The 24217-nt window shown below is 43.9% G+C and overlaps 1 protein-coding gene across 2 annotated transcripts in view; it reads right to left on the minus strand.

Moving 5' to 3' along the window:
• Positions 1 to 24217, minus strand: part of PIP4P2 (phosphatidylinositol-4,5-bisphosphate 4-phosphatase 2) — a 69201-nt gene that overhangs the window by 21482 nt on the left and 23502 nt on the right. For both annotated transcript variants that reach the window (XM_032805282.2, XM_032805281.2), the window contains exon 5: positions 10080 to 10132. In XM_032805282.2, coding sequence (XP_032661173.1) covers positions 10080 to 10132 — 53 coding nt within the window. The remainder of the gene's footprint in view (positions 1 to 10079; positions 10133 to 24217) is intronic.

Raw genomic sequence — 24217 nt, forward strand, 5'->3', positions numbered from 1 at the left:
GGGCACTATCTGTACCGCCCCCACCTCTAGGAGCGAGTGAATCTCCTTTTCTAGGAGATGCTCGTGACAAGGGATGGGGAAGGGGGATGCGGGGTAGGCAGGGAGGAAAACTGTAGCATGTACCTGCTTTGCACCGTGTGTAACACCCAACGGTCTGACGTAATGCTGGATCACGCATGGGAGCAGCGGGACAAGCGGTTGATGAAGCACAGGGATGGATCCGGTGGATGATCTGGTATGCTGTCCTCGAGTGTGCCTTCAAAAGCCTGGCTTAGAGCCTGGCTGAGGCTTATGTTGGCCTTGGTTCTGGCCCGGCCTATTGGAATTGTTGTTATTATAGCGCTGCTTCCTATTGTCTCCACCAAGCCTGCGGTACGGCTCCTGCTGAGAACGAGGCTGGTACTGGCATTGAGGAGGAGGCTGCGGCTTAAAGGGCCTCCTCTGAGTTGCCAGGGTGTGCATTCTCAGTGACTTGAGTGTGGCTCTAGAGTCCTTAAGGCTATGTAGCTTCGAATCAGTTTGGTTCGAGAAAAGTCCGGATCCTTTGAATGAGAAGTCCTGGATCAAATTCACTTTCCCACCGCCGTCCAGAAGCTGAAGTTATGCCTGTTGAGGATGGCCTGTTGGTTAGCAATCCTCAACCGGAGGCCCCCTGACAAATACACCTTCCTGCCGAACAGGTCTAAGCATTTTGCTTCCTTGGTCGTGGGGGCTGGGACTTGTTGCCCATAGTGGTCTCTCATATTCACCGCCGAGACTACCAGTGAACATGGGCTCAGGTGACAGAACAAGTCATAATCTTTCGACGGCGCAAAGTACTTACGCTCCACACCTTTGGCCGTTGGTGCGCTGGATGCCGGGGTCTGCCAATATAGTCATGTAATTAGACTGAATGGTCTTAATGAGCTGGTGCACTATTCTGGAGGGACCTTCTGGGCTCACAACGTCCACCATGGGGTCTTCCTGCTCAACCGTCTCCTCGGCTTGCAACCCCAAGTTATGGGCTACCTTATGAAGCAGTTCTTGGTGGGCCTTGTGGTCTAATGGCGGAGGTCCTGACATCGCCATGCCTGCTACTGCTTCATCCGGGGATGATGAAGAGGTTAGCAGCTGCTCAGCTTCCTCCTGCTGGTCCCCCCGGTCCCTCTCCCCCAGGGGAGGGGCTTCCAGCTCAAGCCGGGACTGGTGGCCCTGGAACAGCACTGGGTACGGTGCCGGGCTTTCCTGTCTCTTGCTTGGCGAGGCTGCAAGCGGCTTGGACACTGTAGCTTCCCTTACAGAGGAGCGTCAGTGCAGGGACCGGGATCTCTGTACCAAGTAGCTGGCCCTAGTGGGAGCACCTTGACGCTGGTGGTAGGCCAACGGGGTCCAGAAGGGCCAGTGTCCTGGCAGTCCCCCATTGTGGTCCCCAGCCAGTTTGTTGTTCCCTGCTGTCTGGGGTCCATTGTGGTAGCTGTATTGGCCCGAGTCAGCACCAGACTCCGGCGATGCCGAGCGCAAGGGCCGCGGCACTGCCGTCTATCTGTGCCGGTGGGAGGCTGATGATCGGCTTCTGGCTGACCGGGACCGGTACTGTTGCTCTCAGGACCGGGACCAGTGCCTTCTGGGCGCCTTCGGTGAGTCTTGGCTCGAGTCCTGCTGGTGCCGGTCTTGTGGGGGCTTCAGGGAGCGCCGTATGTCTTGCATTGACCTCGTGCATTGGCTCATCTCCAGTACCAAGACTTCCGTCTGAGTCAAGCATAGCTGGGAGTCCTCGGACTCAGAGATTGACTGGGATCAGCGCCAGGGGCGGTGCTGGGACGGTGACCTCGAACAGCTCACCATTGCCAGCTTTCCCCTTGATGGCATCCTGAGTCGCGGTGCCAGAGGCTTCTCCCTGATCAAGAGGGGGCTTGCCACCAACAATCCGATGACGTCTTTTGCAGCCTCAAAGGTGTCAGGCATACAGGGCTGATTTATCATGCCCTCGAGCTCTGCGTCCGCACCGAGCTCACTCATAGCTAGACTCAGTGGGACTTGTGGATCCGGTGCCAGAGTAGGTGCAGCATTCCTTTCCACTCTCCCCTGTGTCTGGCGCCTGAGATGGTGCCTGTCTCTTTTGCAGAGAGCATCTGCACGCCTCCTTCGGCTTTGCCTTGGATCGCATCAGGGGGGATGAGTGGTGCGGGAGCCTATTTTGGAGTTCCAAGGCCAACAGCTTATGATGCTTGGCTGATAACGGGTGTCTTGACGACTCTGGGGCGCTCCACACCGAGGAGGCTGGGGCCAGTGCTGGGCATTCCAGGCCCAGTGGCTGCAGCACGGCCTCCATCAACAGCTGCCTTAAACTAAAGTCTCTCTCTTTGTTCTCGGCTTAAAGGCCTCACAAATCTTGCATCTCTCTGTTTGGTGAGCTTCCCCCAGGCAACGTGACAGGAGTCATGGGGGTCACTAACGGGCATAGGCTTCTGGCACGTGGCGCAAGCCTTAAATCCGTGGGCCTGTGGCATGCCCCGCAGCCTGGGGCAGGTGCCAGAGTCCTCCAAGCACCTAATCTATTAAGAGTTCAGCAACAATGAAACGCTAACTAACTGATAACTGACTGATAACAGCTATGCAACACTAAGGATAAGGGAATTGCTTCTCTTATGAGAGCAAGAGGTTGTTCCAACACCACGGATGGTAAGAAGGAACTGGACGGGGTCGGGCCAACGGGGGTATATATGGCCTAATGTGAGCCGCTAAGGGAAAAAGTTTCCAACGCTCATGCATGCAACATGCGTACAGCTAATGTGGAATGGACATGAACAAGCACTCAAAGAAGAATTCACAGATGCTATGGCTAAGGAGGAAACAAAAGTCTCTTCACCTTGATCACCCCAGAAACTTCTAAGAGTTCTCTGTGATGCAACTGATCAGACTTCAGTTAAGCCTTCCACCACTGTTGCTGGAAATTGTATACCATGGTGACTTCTGAGGATGGTGGAGGAGGGAGCAATACTTCAGATGTCCTGGTGTTTCTGGTCATAAAACACACACACACACACCCTTATAAATCTGTACTAGACCACTAAGAAGATATCCCAGTGATTGTGAAGCAATATTCCCCCAAAATTCTGGTATTTTATTGGGGGTCTCAGTCTCTCAGCACAGAATTCCAAATCCAACACTCCAGACCAGATCTACTACACTCACAGGAGCAAGGAAAGGCCCTGATTTCAGTGAGGAGATGATCTGTGACAACAGGTTATTTTTTAATATCCTATAGCTCCAGTCTCATCATAAAGGTCAAAAACATGAGTATGCCCATTAATAAGAACTAAGACAGAGACCATCTGGCACTTCCCATGGTCATCATGGAGGCCATGCACTCCAAAAAAACACTTGGACATGCTTTGGTACAAGAGGACCTCAGCAGAATTCCATGATATGCAACACTGACCACACTAAGCAGTTTGGTTTGGGTAAATCAGTGCAAAGCACACACACAATACACCTGCCAACCATTTTTGTGCCTGCACATTGTGGCCCCTCTCTCACAATTTCAGCTACAACTCCCTGAAAAAGATGCAGAGCATAGCAGTGGGGGCATGATTGACAACATATACTTTATATTATAGGCATACAACGTATGTACATAGATATATAATGGTGGTGTTGGGGTTTGGGAGAGAAAGACATGGCGTCCTTTCAGGAGAGCCAAGAGAGAGCAATGTCTGTATCCTTCTGCCACATACCAGCTTGGTTCCACACAAGTCTTACCACTCTGCACACTGAAGCTGAACTAAAAGTTAATGTTGAGAGATAAAAGTTCACCAGGTAGATATCTAATAGAGTATTTTTGTCAATACTGAAAACTATAAACAGGAACATCCGGTAAAAAAAATAGGGGCACACTTTTTAATTCCTTCAAAAGACAGTGAATACAGAAAGCAACCTGGCGGGTCAGAGAGGGAGAATTGTAAATATTTTACTAAAATATATGGACTGTCCCCCCTAACTAGGGATGATTTGCATATATGATAGCACTCTCAATTAAGCACCTCCTAAATCTGGTAGTGCTTCCCGCTAAAGGAACAAGAGTAAAACTTTAGAACTGATTTTCTGATATTTCAAGTGGCTCAAGACTGAAGCTGAAAAATGAGGCTTCCTTTCCATATTGCTATACCTAAATAAATTCCCAAAGAAAAGCTAAACAGTTAATAGGCTGTCACAGGACAAACAAGCAACTTGCCGGCTGAAGTTAATTAAAACTCCACCAAAGCCTCACATGCTTAGCATGTGACTAGAATTCTTTAAACAGTCTTCTTGGGAAGCTTCCAAATGGATTGGTTTAAGCTGCTTTACTGGACTTGTATTTATCTACAAGGAATTTCCAAAAGTTCAGAGTACAAGAAAACGCTTCCTTAAGCTAATACACTGCCTTGTGATATAAGCAATTTTAGCCTTATCTCAAGGTGCCAGCGGCTGAAGTTACACATTTGACCACTAGCAAGCCATCTGTTAATGCTTCTTTCACACTCCAACAGAACTGCTCTTGACATTCTAGCTGTTCTTGAAAGAATGTTTCATCTGGAAGCCTCATCTAAAGAATTTTTGAAAAAATAAAATTGTGCTAAATACAAAAGTAAAGGCAAGGTTAACAGTATACCTCAAGGAAAAATCTAGAGAGAATTGGTTTGGTTGTTTTTTGTTTTTTTTTAAAGACATGGCCTACAGTCAAAAAGAAAATCTGTGGGACAGCAGGAAATTGAACTTGGGTCTCCCAGATCTCAGGTTAGTACCTTAAATGCTAGATGAGTGATCACTAACCGGTCGATCACGATTGACTGCTCATTCCTAGAGACTCTCCCAGTCAATTGCAATCTCTGGTGGTGTAGTGGGGCTGCTAAGGCAGGCTCCCAGCCTGCCCCTTCCCCACGCCACTCTCAAAAGCAGCCAGCATGGCACCGTGGAGGGGGGGGCATAGGGATCTCGTTGTGCTCCTGCCTGCAAGCTCTGCCCCTGCAGCTCCCATTGACTGGGAACGAGGGAACTGTGGCCAATGGGAGCTACAGGGGCAATGCCAGAGGCATGTTGGCCCCTTGCAGGAGCGGCATGAGGTTGCGGCAGGCAGGCAGCCTGCCTTAGCCTCGCTGCACCGCCAACCAGGAGATGCCCAAAGTAAGTGCCGCCTGGCTGGAGGCCACAGCACAAAACCCAGTCCTGAGCCTCCTCCCAGAGCCAGCACCCCGAACTCCCTCCTGCACTCCAAGCCCCTGCCCCAGCCCTGATCCCCGCTCCCAGAGCCAGAACCCCATACCCCCTCCTGCACCCCAACACTCTGCCCCAGACTGGTTTCTTCCAAATGAAAGACACGTCTGCACTTTATTTAAAAGAAACAAAACAAAAAACCCTATATAAATGTGAAAAACTAGACAATGGAATGTTAAGCTTAAAAAAATCAAGTTCTCAAGAATCAGGAAACCCCTAAAAAGAGTTAAATTTTTTCTTACATTAGCTTGACTGCATTGTGGATCCTATATATTTCAAGATATCCATTAATGACTACCTATAATTAGGTGAAAGTTATTGTTAACAAAGTGGCAGGAATAGAAGATACTACATACTCATATGTATAATACATACTCACATTCTACATTCACACTGTGGCAGAAATCTTAACTTTTAACGTTTCCTGACTTCAATGTTTGATTTTGCAAACTTAACACTGAAACAACCCTAGGTCTTCTGCCTTTACTTTCCATAGTTGTGGGGTTTTTTGTTTTTTTTCTCCCTGCCCAATAAAATAAGAAGCAGGGAGAAGAGATAAAGCTATAAGTACCGTATGCAACATTTTAGGGGAGAAAATACAGAACACCTTTTTACCCACCTGAAACTGAAGGGTAACCAACTTTCTTATTTTTAGAGTAGAATTTGAGGCTTAGAGAAGTTAAGTGACTCATCTAAGGTCACACCCAAATCTATACCAGTAATGAGAATAAAAATAAAGGTTATTTTGACTTTCAGCATACGGCCCTAGCCACTCAGTTACAATACCTGAATAAATGGAAGATTTTTTTCCCTACGGATCTTACACTTTTTAAAAAGCATTAACTATAGAAAAATTATATGAAAATACTGTCATATCCCAAATTACAGAACCATGTGAACAGCAGCAAGTTCATAACATTATGTGAAAAGTTATTTAAAAATGCTGACTTTGTCCCTCATATTTTAGGCTCTATTTGCACTATACGCACAACAATTTTGGAAGAAATCAATTCCATCACCAGTTACAACACAGTTCTATACTGTTGTTTTCCTATAAATAACCAACTTTATATCCAAAAGTTATCTAGAAGAGAAGATGGAAACATCAGGGATGTATTAAGAATGAATCTAGACCATCTGCCATGGGAGGCATGCCATTGGGTGGCTGGAGAACATGCAAAAGGGATGATTGAGAGATCCCTCCATTGAATGTTATTTAGAGAGGGAAAACTTATGGGATTTAACAAAAGAGGTCATGCAAAGAGCAGCCCAGGATAGACAGAGATGGTGGAGTCTTGTTCGTGTTCTGATGTCTGATGGTGCAGGAAGGTTTGAGATTTAGTATAGACAAAACCTTAGCTACGGTTCCATTTTTAATCTGTTCTTCACCTTCAGAACAGCAGGAGTGTCAAAACTATCTTCTCTATTTTTGCTGGAGTTCTCTATGGAGGTCCAGAAGAAGCAAATTCTCCATCCTTAAGTGAAGGGGCAAGAGTGTTGAGTATTTAATCAAAGACTTATTCTTCAGGAGTATAACAAACGGGGTTTAAGAGGAGCAAAAACCCACCACAAAAGAATTTTAAGTAATCTAAATAAAAAGACTTCTCCCCTCTAATCATGTTTCTTCCTTGGTAACTGTGAGCTCATGATCCTATCATTTCTCAAGTTATCCAGAGTGTCTTCCAGGAAGAAGAGGGTGGACAAGTATTGAATTTATAATGTAAAAACAAGGAGAGGAAACTTAATTTCCTCACAAACATTTCTTCCCCAGAGTGGAGCTAAAAACAAAACAAAAAAAACTTTCAGATCTTTTTAAAAATACACTACGTAGAAAGAAAAAGGAAAAACCCATTTACACTTCTTTGCAAGGTCACTTTCAACGTCCCATTTACAATACAAAACAGTATTGTAACTGGGTCTCCTCGCACTGCTGTATTTGAAGTTCTGATGGAACCATCGTTTGTGAGCTACTGCTTATATTAGCCAGAGCGAGTATACTTACCAAAGTAGTTTAAATGGAAGTGAACCATTTTGTTCTCTCCATTTATATTTTATGTTGTAAATGGTTTCTGTCACTTTACAAGGAATCATCTTGCATGTACTCATTGTCATATGAAGTGAAATCTCACCCTCCCCACTTCCACCAAAACTGATGGTTAAACTTGGGACATCAGAGGAAAAAAAGCAAGGAACGTTTACAGTTACGGGCCCCAAACACCATGTTTTCCCAATATCCAGACATAAAAAGCCAGTACTATCTGTGTTATGAAGACGCTGGGTATGAATCAATTTTAACTGCTTGATTTGCTTCTTTCGATATATCAAAGATAACCGAACTAAAATAAAGTTATTACATGCACTCTCTTAAAAATGTAATCAAAAGTGTTTACATTCTATGAGGCACAATTTATGTATTAGAATTCATTTTTCTGGGTGCTAATCTGGTCTCCACTGGTGTATGAAAGTCATTTGTACAGTGCATAAAAGAAACACATTCAGATGTAAGTTTGTGACTGTTAATTTCACCACCCTTTCTGTGTTTGCCACTGGAAGTTATGTTATAAACCTAAGTCAGATTTTCATACGTGCTGAAGTGCTCAAGTGACTCAGTCAGTTAGTCTCAGTTACAAAATAACTCTGGCAGTTAGCAGCCTTAGTCACTTAAATTATACCCTAAAATCCCTGCTTTAGGAACTGATCTGTTCTTGTTAGAACTACAAACCCCCTCTCCCTTCCCCAACCCAACCTCCCACCCTCTCCGAGTGCATGAAAATGTCCACCAACCAAACAATACAAAGCTACAGCTATGAAGTTTAAGATTGTGTCCCCTCAAGTCCCAAAGCAAAGGGCTTGCACTTGATGCAAAGTTATGCCACGTTACTGCATGCCCTCAAACACTTCTCTGTTATCTGTCAAGATAGTTGCAGCTTGCACATTAAAATAGTTTCAGTAAAGGTCCAGTTTTATTATTTATACTGCACCATAAGTGTGCTTGTCCCTTTAAGAACAAATCAAATAAGAGGTCCGTGCTCCAAAGAGATTATACAACATAACCTAGCAAAAAGACAACAACAAAGAAGCAGGGAGAGAGGATGAGGATTATAGCATTAACATCAGGTGGTATACTTGTTACCATCATGCTGGTTCATTTTTAAAAGAAATATTTGATTCCACTGTGCTTGGGGATAGTATCAGGAGAGAGATGACTTGGAGATCAGCCATAAAATGTTATATGTCAGTTTTAAAATATAACTGCTAACCACGATTAATGTAGTATTCAGTTCGGGAGAGAAAGTCTGTGTGTAGTTACTGCCAATACACTACAGCAGGGATAGCAAATGGAGGACAATTAATGCAGACTCCAGGGTTCACCTGCCTAGACCAGAGGTTCTCAAACTTCATTGTGTTACGACCCCCTTCTGACAACAAAAATTACTACCTGACCCCCCAGGAGGGGGACCGAAGCCTAAGCCCACCCGAGTCTCACTGTCCTGGGAAGGGGGGCTAAAGACAAATTCCAAGCTCCACAGCCCCAGGTGGGGAGCGAGGGTCAAAGCCAAAGCTCAAGAGCTTCAGCCCCAGGCAGGGGACCTGTAACCCTGAGCCCCTCCATCTAGGGCTGAAGTCTTCATGCAAATCTAAAGCCAGCACTAATGCAAATCTAATGCCAGCCTTGGCAACCCCCTCAAAATGGGGCCGCGACCCACTTTGGGGTCCCAAGCCACTGTTTAAGAACTGCTAGCCTGGACAAATGGGAAAATGCCTGCCACCCATGTACTGAGCCCAAGATTTCTTGAAGTGTGCCCCCAAAGTACTGGCTGTGTCAAAATGACTCGAGGCCACTTGCATAGGTACATAAATGTTGAAATCTTTGCCTAAACTGTCCACTAGGCATCTGCCTGTTCTTTCATATAATATATCCCCAATGCTGGTGGTATTTCCCCTTCTCAGCGAAACACATACTACTCTCATTACTGCAAGTAATATAACAAGGGAAGACAGGATCCTCTGAATAATATTAGCATGGGAAGTAAGTCAGCTAAAGTAATATTTTCACCTCTAATTTCATGCCCTTTATTTGCAATCCTCTCGCTTCAAACATACATTCTGGGCAACATTGGGAGCCATCATTTTTAGTGCCATTTGAAGATAATTACTACTATGCCCAATCAATTGTTGCAAAAGTTAAATTTACCTTCTAAATATATATTTTAAATATGTGGTTTGCTTCCTTAACTTTCCTTCTTAAAGTTTAGTCTTAATGTAACTTCTCATTCCTTACCAAATAGTAGACACGTTAGAAATTATTTCATAAATATTAAATGTTAAGTATCTTATTGCAATAGCCTGCTTAAAATGAATTAAGCTTTGCATTTGGGAACAGAGAGAAAACAAAATACTTTCCAAATTAATAAATATTTTTCCTTTCTTCTCCTATTGCTCTCAAGCTGAAGGCAAGGTGGGTTGTACATTTATGCAACATCCCAATTAACTGCATGAAATGGTAAGCTTCAAAGACATTAAATAAAAATATAAGCTGCTGTTAGTTGTAGTAATCCATCTCTTTCTACTGTTAGCCATCTATTTCTTCCTCAAATAATGACAATCAAATTAAAGCAGTTACTAACCTAACCTGCATATGTTAAACTGTTACGAACTTGTAGGGAATAAGGAGGGAAGGGTTTACTGGCATATATTATGCTCTTTAGCTTCAGTATTCTCAGGTATAGAAAACAAATATCTGCATGTCAGTCTGTTCTCCAGCAATAATATTTGACATAAGTTTAACTACTTTAAATTTGTTTCTAATGTCTCTACAACAAACTTAGCATTTTTAGGAAACTTACATTTTTTTGCAGTGTGGGCATTTTGCCAAAGTGTTAAACCTCAGTTCCATCCACTGTAAAAGAGAAAGAAAAAAAAAGTTGAAAAAACCCTCTAGCCTGAGAAAGTGTTTATTTTACTTCATGTTAAATGTCACTGGGGATCACTGCAAAAACATTTTGCTTCTCATGCTTTAATCTGACTTGTTTCTTGTTTTATTCCATACATGGGATGCCCTTTTGCCAGCAACAACGCTGCACTCCTTGGATTGGGATTTCCATGTTAAATAATTTCCCATGACTTGCCTAACTGTTATGAGCTTGTTTGACGTAGCAAGGGTTCCATTTACAACAGCAGTGAATGCAATGCAGTATAATTAATTAGGCCATTTCTCCCAATTCTAAGACTATGAGCACCCTCTGAACCAGAACAAGTGTATTTTCTTTGGAACATCCCTCTGTTCAAAATATTATTCATCTAGGTTCTAATGAAGCTTCCCCACCCCTCATTTTTACCTTTTAACCTTTTTTCTTGATAATCAGCTTTAATATTTTTTGCGTGCAATGATTCATTAAAGGGAAAGAAACAGAACTGATTCATTTTGAGGAGAAAGAAAATGCACAATACATTGTCTAACAGAAACCATTTTAAAAAAATCAGTTTCATATTACCAAGAGAAACACAACACTACATTCAGAAAGCTCCATATAGAAAATAAAAGCAAAATCCCATTTGTGATAGAGCCCTTACAAAGGGAACAATATTGACATAGTTATAGATAGTGTAGCATAAACAAGGTCTCACATATTAGATCTGAACCAGCAATAATTACAATGCCATTCTGTGTCAAAACACAGTGGTTACAGTAAGTTTAACTCAACCAGCAGAGATAGGAATTGTTTTTCTGTGACAGGTTAGTGCACTGGATGAAGGGCTGATGTCTTATATCATTGTTTTGCCAGCATCCTTATCAGACAAAAAAATCCCTGTTCACATTACTCAGGGAAAAGTGTAAAACGCTTGCTGGTGTGAAATGGAGGTAGCAAGGAAGAATTCACAGTCCTGTATATCTCCTGAACATGCAGCCTATTGTCCTATTGCTCCTCTCATACACATATCTCTACAATGGGAGCAGAACAACACTTGCCAACTATTTCACAACATGTCTAGTAATTTGTCTACTCTGCCCCCTCGACCCTGAGAACTCAGGCAACTGTCATGCTTAAAATTCCCAGCAAGTCTATAGCGTAGCTTCTGAAGACTATGGCCTTGATGCTTATCTCCATGTAAAATCAGGAGCAACTCTACTGAAGAGAGTGGTAGTATATTGGTGCAAACCTGCTATAAAATGATCTAACCAAGGCCCTATAATTGCACTGTATGTAAATGCACGCTACATCACAACAGCATTTAAATGTGTGCAGCATGCTTTCACATATACTTAGAAGGTCTAATTTGGAAAAGGCCTTAATAGATTCCTGGTCATCTCACTCAGGTAGATTTCTGTTAATAAGCTATGTGAGACCACTAGCACACACATCAATCATTGAAACATCGGAAGTAAGAAGACCTGGAGTTCCAGTTTCTCAAGCAGTATGTGTTCTTGCTTTGTCACTGGTTGTATTTTAAAATCCCTCTGGGGAAATAGGTGAGATTGGTCATCAGATTTACAATTTTCTAAGGTAACATGGGGACAGAGAGAATTCTGACAAAAAATAATTGTGCCTTGGTTTCCATCAAGCTCAATGGAACCACTCACATGCTTAACCATTTGCTCTATCAGATCCAAAAAGACAAAATGAAGAAAACACTGGAAAGCAATGGACAGAGGAATGATTACAGTTACAATATATTTTATTCTTGGAGCGGTATTATCTCAGACTTACACACAGATAAGAGAATACTGCCAAGCCCGATAAGAAGCTCTGTAGAACACCTTAACTCAGCATCATTATAATATATGTGGTGTCAATTATTTTTATCTTACAGAATATAGCTGTCTAGGGTGGACCTGATTAACTTGCTCCGTGGACTGTCAGAAGTTGGTAGTGGCAAGGAACGAGAAACAGGATTAACCTAACGTCATTCAACCGCAGTCCTTACAACAGATCAAGTAATAGTGCAGAGAGACCATAGATGGAATTCCAACAAGTAGTCCTCAATAGCATCTGGCAGTGGGGTAGAAATTAGAAAAAGAATGGGGCTTGGGTGAAGAGATTCTCAGGGTTCCTACAGGAGTGCAGAGGACTTAAGGCAGGGGGAAGGATACAGAAGACCTGGTCATCAGTTTGGATAAAACACTTGGTGCCCCATCTGAATCTTTATCCGTGGGTGTGGGAGAAGGGTTAAAACAAACACCTGCACTTCTAATTTATTCAAATATTTCCCTCCACCTCCCCAGTTTTCTTCTGAGACCAGAAACACAAGTGCCAAATATGACAGAAGAAAGGCTGTTCTTGGGGTTTTTCCAGCTAGAACCCAAAGTGAAAATGCAGATAGTCTCGTAAGGTTATTAGCTTAATTTTACAGACTGGAAGGCCTGAGTTTTGCCACCTTTAGGGCACAGTGTGAAACTTGTCCATTCACAGAAGACTTTCTTCAAGAATGACCAGCACAATCTTCTTCTGGAAACACACGAATGAGAACAACCCCACTTAGAAAGTGGTGAAATTAATGAAGGAATGTAACATATGGTTCTTCTGCAAAAAATAATGTTTTTCTTGACTTTGTATATATTGCCTGTAAGCTACAGTGATGGTGTAAAAATGGTGACGAGATTAGCTGTGTGTTAAAATTACTAAAAAAAGTTCTTGATACTTAATTTTTCATTCTCTTCCCCACATTATCCTTTTCATTTTGCATTTAGTCACTTAAGTGTCACAGACCCACCCACCAGTAAATTGGGTCACAGTTTTAAAACAGAGTAAAAACAAAACCCCTGTATCCTAAGCATAAGATGAGAACAATGAAGACCTACTCATTTGACAGTTCAGCTACTCCATTTCGGTTAGAAATATGAGGAGAAGAAGATAACACCCATTTCTGAATCTCAGTTGAGACTGTGGGAAGTGGAAAACTGCAAAAAAATCATGGTGATGTTTTCCAGACAATGGTGCTCAGAAAATGACATCACCTACTGCAAATCTGAGTTTCTCATGAACTATTATTCATTTTTTGTTTTTAAACTTGTGAGGCAATATTGTAAACAGTACATTGGGTACCAGGAAGGGCAAATCACTGAACTGCTCCACATACCTCAACTCCATCCCACTCGCCCTGCAAAAAAAGTGTTTGCAGTGCATTTAAAATGGAAATCAAACATGAAACAGTCATCCTGACATGAGGCAGATTTAGACTGCAAAAATCAGATGGTCTTAGCAACCAATGAATGGAGGTATGAGATTGCAGGGACGCTGTTTTAAAGTAAATTCTCATGTTAGTGTGTACTGGTTTTCTTAACAGGTAATTAAGCCTACTGTTTTAAAACAAAGATATTGATTTAAATTACAGACTACCTTAAAACAAAACTGAAATGGTGTTTGTTTCAAGATTCTACTAAAACCTGCGTTTTCTCAGCCATAATTTGCCTCATGAGATTTGGTCTCCTGATGGGAAATGCCATTTGTCTCATTAAAATAGAAGCTTTTGCTGAGACAATAGCACCATTCACTGAATGGATGTACTGGAATACTGATGGGAATGTGAAAGAATTCTTATGAAAATGTATTTCAATTACAGATACTGTATTTTAAGAAAAACTTCAATGTGGAAATTAGTACAGGGGCACAGTCAACATGAAAATCACATTTGCCATGAAAACATTTTACCTAGTGTAAAGTAACACCTAAGATAACTATAACTGAAAGAAGAAAAAGATACTTTAAGCATGTGACTTTAAGCATTTGGTAAACTTTATGGAGAGTCAATTTCTCTCTTTCTAAAAGAACGCTCATAAGCATCCCTATGGAAAAGAAAATCCTTTCACATGCTTTAAATATGGAGTGCCCTCTGGCGTCTGTTGTCAGAATTGCTGGCTTTCTGCCTGTTGAGATTTGTCCTAGCTCTGTTTGGATTGGCAATTGAACCAAACAAAGCTACTGTATTTACCTGTGTGAGTTTGCTGGCTGGGTACTTAAGTTTCAATTGTTTAACAAGCAGATCTGTATGGGCTCTTTATGACTGAAAAAAAAAAATTTGCCAAGCTGTAGTATCAGGAAAAAAAAATTTCAAGCTCTCTTAGCACTTGTAAAACCCCTGTCTTCCTTTTTTTAAAAGTAGATTGCCTAAGAGCGCAAGGGAAAGAAAAAAATTTGTGTCTGTTAAACCAATCTCTTCCTCCTGGGACTGGTGTGATTGCTAGCAAAGCCCTATGAAAGAGAAGGCTATTGTTTCCAACCAATGACTCTTAATTGGCTCTCTCTAATGGCTACTAAAATGCGCACTGCCTGACAGCAGGGGGAAAAAAAAAAATTTTTTTTTTTTTTTCTGTTCTGCCCTTAAAACCAATCTCCTTCTGCTGCTAATGCCTAGCAGCGGGAATAAGAATTACATGTACTATGGCTTTGGATTTATACTTCCCAATCCGTGCATCACCATGTGTTGTAATCTGTGCGTCCAGTTCCCAGATCTGACCTTATGTCCACCTGTCATGGTCCCGTCCCAAAACTCTGGACTTGGCGTTCCAAAAGTTTGTGGGGCTTACCATGAAACTCCTCCCAAGCTTCACTTACCTGCTGGTATTCTCGTCGCTACTTAGATCAGGATATTAATCTTTATGGAGGCCTTGATTCTCCCTTTCCTCCCTCTGTGTCCCGAACCTCCCTTGGTGGTGACTTCCTCGATTTCCCAATCCCTTGGATACTCTTTAAATAGCAGGGAAAATAACCCCTTCCCCCTTTATCAGGCCTTGCCTCGCGGCTAACTGTGTTCTCAAAGAAACCTAGCTTTTCCTGCTCCTCACGGACAATTGAGTGCCAATATACCTCACAGTGTGGCTCTGCCACCTCCTCCTCTTGCTCTCAGAATTGAGGAGCATTAAACTGTAATCACCTGAGAACAGAGTGAATTCTCTCGTCTTCTTCTCTCTCGTAGTTCTGTCTCTTCCTTCCCTGGACCCAATATGGTAATAATCGCCCGCAGTCCTGGCTTTTCCCTGTGACTCCCCTAGCGAATAGAACTTTTCACTAGGTTTAACAAGAAAACTTATTAGTAAAAAATAGAAGATAATATATAATAACAATCATCTTCTGCATAATGAAACTTCAATACAGTGCTCTTCTTTTATATAGAAATATCAAGAATACAGTTCTGATTTTAAAAGTAGGTCCCAATTTAAACCGCATCAACTAATCATAACATACTAGGTAATACACCCCAAAAGACCATGATAGCTGAATATTACTTGTGCGTGTCTCCTGGGTACTACAATGATGTTTAGAAATGAATTCATTAGAGATGATTTAGATAGATAGGATCTTGTTTCCTCATTAGCTAAGAAAACAATCAAGAGCTTCCGGAGTATACAATTCCCGCCCTCTGACTTTAAACAATCAGTTCTCTGATTGCGTTCTCTGGTCAGGTGTTTCGGTACCCTTTTCAGGTAAAAGAAACCTTAACCTTAACCTACCTATCCATTTATGACACATCCTATGGAAAAGAATAATCCTTCTTCACATGCTTTACATATTATTGCTGGTTTCTTTAAATTTTTATTTATTTATTTAAGCCCAATTCTCAAAATCTCTTGTTTTTAAATTAGTTAGTTCCAAGAATATCAAGTTGACAAGTTTCCCTTAACTTTACAGAACAAGTCTTGGCCATTACTTTAACGTGCTGTAATATATACATATCTATGGTCAAAAAACGCTACTACATTAAAAGTCGATAGACTTTAAGAGTCAGAAGGACCAATATAATATCTGTCTGGACCTCCTGCATATGCAGGCCGCAAATCTCACCCACCACTCGCCGCAACAAATCCTACCCTATGTTCTGAGCACTGAAAGTCCCTCAAAATCATGGTTTAAAGACTTCAAGGTTCAGAGAATCCTCCAGGAGGAGACCCGTTGCCCACGCTTGACAGAGGAAATCAAAAAACCCCCAGGGCCTCTGACAATCTGCCCTGGAGGAAAATTCCTTCCCGACCCCAAATATGGTGATCAGCTAAACCCTGACCACGTGGGCAAGACTCACCAGCCAGACACCCAGGAAAGAATTCTCTGTAGTAACTCAGATCCCACCCCATCTAATATCCCATCACAGGCCATTGGGCATATTTACCACTAATAGTCAAATTAATTAATCAATTAATTGCCAAAATTAAGCTATCCCATCATACCATCCCCTCTATAAACTTACCAAGCTTAGCCTTGAAACCAGATGTGTCTTTTTCCCCCACTGCTCCCCTTGGAAGCCTGTTCCAGAACTTCACTCCTCTGATGGTTAGAAACCTTTGTCTAATTTCAAGTCTAAACTTCCCGATGGACAATTTATATCCATTTGTTCTTGTGGCCACATTGGTACTGAGCTTAAATAATTCCTCTCCCTCCCTGGTATTTATCCCTCTGATATATTTATATAGTGCAATCATATCTCCCCTCAGCCTTCTTTTGGGTAGGCTAAACAAGCTGAGCTCTTTGAGTCTCCTTTCATAAGACAGGTTTTCCATTCGTCGGATCATCCTAGTATCCCTTCTCTGTATCTGTTCCAGTATGAATTCATCCTTCTTAAACATGGGAGACCAGAACTACACACAGTATTCCAGATGGGGTCTCACCAGTGCCTTGCATAACGGTACTAACACCTTCTTATCGCTACTGGAAATACCCAGGGTTTGGCTACACTTGCAAGTGTGCAGCGCTGGGAGGTAAAGCTGTCTTTGTACAGCTGTGTAGGGAAAGCGCTGCAGTGTGGCCACACTGACAGCTACCAGTGCTGCAGTGTGGCCACATCTGCAGCATTTGCAGCGGTGTTGGGAGTAGTGCATTATGGGTAGCTATCCCACAGAGCACCTCTTCCCATTCTGGCGCTGTGGGTTGTGGGAAGGGGGCGGAGGGGGCGGGTCATTCTGCTTCCTGTTCCATCGCCCCATGATGCATCGCTTCACATCCCAGCAATCCCTGTATTTCCATCCACGTTTGGTGCCATCTTGACACTCTCAACGGTTTCTGTGCAGCGCAATTTCTGTGGGAAATGGAGCCCGAACTGCTGAACAATATGCTGATGAGTCTCACCAGCACATTACGTTTGGCAGTTGAGCTATTCCTTAGGATCCAAAGTGATGAGGATTCCAACGATGATAGCGAGTCGCATGACACGTACGACACGAACTTGCTTGTGGCATTCACGGAAATGCTCAGCACCATGTAATGCCGCTTTTGGGCTCGGGAAATAAGCACTGAGTGGTGGCATCACATCGTCCTGCAAGTCTGGGATGACGAGAAGTGGCTGCAGAACTTTCGGATGAGAAAAGCCACTTTCATGGGACTGTGTGCTGAACTCACCCCTACCCTGCAGCACAAGGACACGAGATTGAAAACTACCCTGCCGGTGGAGAAGCAGGTGTCTATTGCAATCTGGAAGCTGGCAACTCCAGACAGCTACCGATCGGTCATGAACCAGTTTGGAGTGGGAAAGTCGACCATTGGAATCGTATTGATACAAGTTTGCAGGGCCATTAATCGCATCCTCCTAAGAAGAACCGTAACTCTGGAGAACGTGCAGGACATTGTGGATGACTCTGCACAAATGGGTTTCCCTAACTGTGGAGGGGCGATAAATGGGATGCATATTCCTATTCTGGCACCATTCCACCTAGTATCCAAGTACTTAATCGGTTAATCGGAAGGGGTATTTCTCCATGGTTCTCCAGGAGCTTGTGGATCACCGTGGGCATTTCACTGACATTAACACAGGCTGGCCCGGAAAGGTGCATGATGCACGCATCTTCGGAACACTGGCCTCTTCAGGAAGCTGCAGGCCAGGACTTTTTTTCCCAGACTGGAAGATCACAGCAGGGGATATTGAAATGCCCACTGTGATCCTTGGAGACCCCGCTTACCCGTTAATGCCGTGGCTCATGAAACTGTACACAGGGAACCTTGACAGGAGGAAGGACCGCTTCGACTACAGGCTGAGCTGGTGCCAAATGACTGGGGAGTGTGCTTTTGGCCGTTTAAAGGGGTGATGGCGACCTGTATATGGGAAGCTAGACTTGGGGAAAAGCAGCATCCCTGCGGTTATATCTGCGTGCTGTACCCTCCATAATATTTGTGAAGGGAGGGGTGAAAGATTCAGTCAGGCATGGACCTCCGAGGTTCAACGCCTGGAGGCTGAATTTGCACAACCAGAGAGCAGGGCTACTAGAGAGGCCAAGTACAGGGCTGCAAGGATTAGGGATGCCTTGAGGGAGGAATTTGAGGCTGAAAATCAACAGTAATGTTGGGTCCCTTGCACGAGAGTGAATGCAGTGGTTACAATGTTAGTAGAAATCTGTGTTTCCTAAGCTGATTTGCAGTGCCTGTTTCCTTCCTGGGCTAAGGTATCTTTGACTTTCTGCAATAATAAAGACTCTTTTCAAAGCAAAGAATTCATTTATTGAAAAGAAAATTACTTTATTGACACACACACAACTTTTTGGGAACCTAAAAGAGCAGGGGAGTGGGGAAAGACCTGTGGGAAACTCAGGGGGTGAATCATGGGGTGGGGAACTGTACAGTCACAGGTTTGAATATGTCCTGTCTGGAGTGCTGTGCAATGACTGCTGCACTTCAGGATGGCTAAACTGCATGGTGATGGGGGTTGATATGCAGAGGGTAAGGATCGTAATTCTCAGAGATGGTTGGTGAACGTACAGGTGTTGGAGGCAGCTGGTGGTGGTAAGAACCTGGATGCAGGGGAAAAGGGTTTTGAGCTGACACTGGGGCACAAGGGAAAGAGCTTTGGGATGGGGGTGGGGGGTGGGCAGGCGCAGTAGTGCTCTGCCTGCATGGCTACAAGCAGCTGGATAGAGTCCGCTTGGCGCGCCAGGGTGCTTATCAGCTATTATGTGCTTTTCTTTCTGTCCACTGCATTTTTCTGGCGGATCCTGCTTTCCCTTTCCCTCTAGTCCTGCACTTTTTGATTCTCTGTGACAGAGTGCTTCATAACTGCTTGCAGCATGTCTTCTTTGCTTTTTCGCGGCTTCTTCCGGAGGTTTTGTAGTCTTTGAACGGTTGATAACACGGGTGGCCAAGATCTCAAGGTTGCTTCTGGAAAGGCAAAAAATCCAACACTTAACAGAGGCAGTATTGTTTATACCAGACAGTTATTCCCACACAGTTAAGAAGTAACATTCTTCACAATAGCATAATTTTCCCATCCCAAAGAGAGTGCACATAACGCATGGGAGCCCCAAAATGGTGAGTGTCGCAGCCCTAAAAGCCTATGCTCAAACATGGTGTCTGTATGGCCAATTGTCGGTCAAAAGGTCACATTGGTACTGTGTGCAACACCGTAGTGCGATGTGCAACATTAGAGTGCCACGTGCATTTTCCCGCTCTTTTTCCCTGATCAACTAAGGGTCAGACTAGTGCCATGTGCAAAAATACCAGTGTGCCTGTTCTTGAACCTTCTGTCAGTCAAAAGGTCAAGTTGGTGCTGTGTGCAGAAGCATAGGGCTGTGTGCAAAAGCAGTGTGCCGTGTGCAGATCCTGTTTATGTGGAGGGCTCCAGCTCGGAACCTGGAAGGCGAAGGAGCTGGGGACCAATCAGATGCTGATACGAGTAAGAGCCTTCGAATAAAACCATGTCTCGCGCCAAAATCTGCAGGAGTATTCGCATGTTAGCTGGAAGACTTGGATCCTCCTTCCAGCTAGAAGGGTCTCCTGTGGATTTAGCTGGCTCGGGACGGGTGGGATTAATTCCCAACAATTCGTTATGCTCTCAGTGTCTGTACTGCTGGTCAGCGGCGCCTGGAGTGCGGTATTTTTATTTTAATTTCTGTAATGTTCTGTTTGCTTAGCCTCTTCTCTTTTTCCCTCCCTTATTTGATACAGAACTTATATATTATTGTTATTTGGTGCAAGTTATGTATATAGTATATAAAAGTTAAATTGTTGTATTAATTACTATTGTGGTTAATTGTTGTATTTTACAGTATTCATGTGTGCACAGTTTATTTAGTTTTTGTGTATCTGTTCTGAATTTTAGCAAGCAGTTAATTATAAATTGTTTGATTTCTTGTTGTTGGATGTAAATAGATTGTTTCAAGTTGTGTAAATATTCTCGTTCTAATAGTATTGTTAGTTGGTAAAAGCGCTCCTCCCCATCCCAAGTTGCAACTCATTCCCCATCAATAAACAGCCACGTGGTTTTGAACTTTCAATCTGTTTTTCGTTTTGATTTTCCTCACTTGATCAAAAACTTACTCGAACCTGCACTGGTCTCGGACAGTGAGTAAGGGGGACTGATTGCTTCAGGGCTCTACCGTCCCCAGGGTTTCTGTGCATTGGGGAAAGAAAACAGCTGCAGGGGGCACCTACACTAAACACTATCCCAACATTTTCCACAGGAGTTGATCCTGGAAGATATCTTGCTGCTGCATAGGGGCCACCTGGGAAGCGTGGGAGGGTCTTCTACTGCAATGCGGATTCCGCGCTGGCCCCTATGCAGCTTGCCTGTGTGCAGCAATGGTCCCCACACCCCTCACGGCACAGTGGTGAGGATGCATTAGCCTGACTGGGACAAGGACCACAGTGGCTCTCTCAATAAACTTACACAAGCGCATTGCCCGCGCTCTGGCTGGAACTTTTGAAGAGATTACCGAGGCCGATTACTGTGACGTGATAGACCACATCAATGCGCTACTCCACATCTAGGCATGCATGCATGCAGCCCTAACCCTCCCTCCTCTCCCGAAAAATTTCCATCCTGAAAATAAAAGCCGCTTACCGGGAACCCGCTCCTCTGTTTGTCCTCCACCAAGTACCGGCTACCTTCCTCCTGGCTTGAGAAGAGCTCCTGGCTGCATACCTCCAGGGACTCTGGAGTGTCCCCCCCAACCCAGTACCCTCACTCTTGCTTTCCTCATCTTCCTCCTCCCACCCCTGTTCTGAAGTGTCCATCGTGGTTGTCGGAGTGGTGGTCATCCCCAAGTATCGCATCCAGCTCTTTGTAAAAACAGCAGGTCGTGGGGGCAGCGCCGGAGCAGCAGTTTCCCTCGCAGGCTTTGCAATAGGCACTCCGCAGCTCCTTCACTTTAACCCTGCACTGCAGGGCATCCCGGTCATGGCCCCTTTCCAGCGTGGCCCTTGATATCTGCCCATAGGTATCGTAATTCCTACGGCTGGAGCGCAGCTGGGACTGCACAGCTTCCTCCCTCCAATCACTGATGAGGTCCAGCAACTTGCCATTGCTCCATGCTGGGGCTCGTTTGGCGCGTGGAGGCATGGTCAGCTGGGAAAATTCACTGATTGCACTCCACACCTGGCTGAGCAAACAGGAAGGGGATTTATAAAATTCCCAGGGCATTTAAAGGGCAGGTCACCTGAGGCCAGGGCAGTAGAGTTCAAACTGGTAAGCAGAGTGGCTGAACAGGCATTCTGAGATACCTCCAAATACCTTTGGAGGCCAATAACAGCGCTTTTGGTGGCCACACTCGCAGAGCAGCACTGCATCACCAACGCTATAGTTGTTATTCCCCAGGCCGAGGTGGAGTACAGCCAGCGCTGTAGCCAGGGAGATACAGCGCTGTTATGTGCCTTGGAAGTGTGGACGGTGAGTGAGTTGCAGCGCTGTAAAGCCACTACCAGCGCTGCAACTTTCCAGTGTAGCCAAGGCCCTAGTCTAATGCATCCCAAGACTGCATCAGCTTTTTTCACAGCCATATCACATTGGCGGCTCATAGTCATCATGTGATCAACCAATACTCCGAGGTCCTTCTTTTCCTCTGTTACTTCTAACTGATGAGTCCCCAGCTTATAACAAAAATTCTTGTTATTAATCCCTAAAGGCATGACCTTGCACTTTTCACTATTAAATTTCATACTCTTACTATTACTCCAGTTTACAAGGTCATCCAGATCTTCCTGTATGATATCCTGGTCCTTCTCTGTATTGGCAATACCTCCCAGCCTTGTGTCATCCGCAAACATTATTAGCACATTTCCACTTTTTGTGCCAAGGTCAGTAGTAAAAAGATTAAATAAGATCAGTCCCAAAACCGATCCCTGAGGAACTCCACTAGTAACCTGAATCCAGCGTGACAGTTCACCTTTCAGTATGACCCGTTACAATCTCCTCTTTAACCAGTTCCTTATCCACCTTTCAGTTTTCATATTGATCCCCATTTTTTCCAATTTAGCTAATAATTCCCCATGTGGAACCATATCAAATGCCTTACGGAAATCAGGAATTAGATCCATTGGGTTTCTTATACTAAAAACATCTATTATCTCTTCTCAAGAAAGGAGACATGGGTTGGTTTGGCACGATCTACTTTTGATAACACCATGTTTATTTTGCCCCAATTACCATTGCACCTCAATATCTTAAACTACTTCCTCCAAAAGTTTTTTCCAAGAACTTTGCATCTACAGATTCAAACCTGAAGGCCGTAGTTAACCAGGTCTACCTTTTTTTCTTTTCTTAACAAATAGAACTACTGGTAGCAATTCTCTCAGTCAGATCATAAACCCCTCAATTACAGTTCTTAAAAATCTTGCTAAGGGCCTTGCACATTTCACTAGCCAGACCTTTAATATTCTGGTATGAGATTATCTGGCCCGATTTAGCCCCATTAAACTGTTTGAGTTTGTCTTATACTCCGGATGTGGTAATATCTACCTTCCAATATCCTCAATTCCCATTTTCTCTAGACCATTATCTCCTAAAACCCTCATTAGCTTCATTTAAAGACGAGACAAAGAATAGGTTGTTCTTAGAATTGGGCCATGCAGACTTATCTTAATCTTCCACTCCATCCTCATGTTTGGGCAGTCCCACTTCTTTCTTCTGTTTTCCTCTTATTTATATGGCTTGTGACAAAGTTCCCCCTCAAAACTCGTGGGTCTGGCTTATTTGGTGCTTGTTCACGCTCATACTTCCCCTCTTTGTGACCACCACAGTCCTGGCAGCTTCCTCCTGTGTGTCTATCAGGAGTTGGAGTTTGGGGGACCCGTGCCCGCCTCCTATCCCGGGTTGCCAGCCCAGGGAGCCTGTGATGCACAGCTGTCTGTAGTGCCTTCCTGTAACAAGCAGCTGCATGACGCTACAAACTCCCTGGCTATCTTCCCCCATCGGCATCAACTCCAAACACGCTCCTTTATCCTCACCAAGGACCCTCCTTCCTGGTGGTCTGATAACAGCTTGTCCTGCTCATCCCCACAGTAACCTCTCTCGACTCCAGCTCCTTGCTCCCACTCCTCACATCACGCTCCTTCTCCTCTAGCTCCTCCCTGCTGACTGGTAGTGAAGCTCCTTTTAAATCCCAGGTGCCCTGATTAAGCCTGCCTTGATTGGCTGCAGTGTTTCTAATATTAACGTAGTATCTCTACGCTTCTAGAAAAAAACTTAATGGCTCCAGGTGCCTTGACTTAACGCCTGAGCAACTGCCATTTTGGTTACCAGGTAACTAGGGCATTTGTTAGCCTGGGGCTAACATACCTGTTCTCATACTTACTGTACCATCTGCCTGCCCCATCACAGCTATACGAACTTTTACTATTGTGGTTTAATTCCCTTTGCAGGTCGAGACTCCTAACATGGCTTTTGGCTTCTCACTTTATTCTACATGTTCTGACCCCTCAATAAGGTAGCTTTCCTTGCGGATCCCTGCCATCTTCCACTCCTTGTACGCTCCCTGCTTTTCTTAATCACCTCCTCTGATAGTTTTGCTCATGCCAGCTTGGTCTAGCAACTCCTGTCTACGAATTTTTTCCCATTTCTTGGGAGTAGGCTCTGATAGTTTCTGTAACTTTGACTTGAAGTAATTCAACCTCGCTCTCTTTAGAAATGCACAAGTTCTTCAGTCCATCCATTTCCCTAACTAATTTCCTTCATTTTTTTTTAAAGTTAGCAACCTTTTAAAATCAAAAACCACTAGTCAAAGATTAAATTTTTGTTTATCCTTCCATCTAGTTTGAACTGAATTAGCTCATGGTCACTCAAACCAAGGTTGTCCCCT

The sequence above is a fragment of the Chelonoidis abingdonii genome, chromosome 2 (assembly GCF_003597395.2).
Source record: "Chelonoidis abingdonii isolate Lonesome George chromosome 2, CheloAbing_2.0, whole genome shotgun sequence".
NCBI lineage: Eukaryota > Metazoa > Chordata > Testudines > Testudinidae > Chelonoidis > Chelonoidis abingdonii.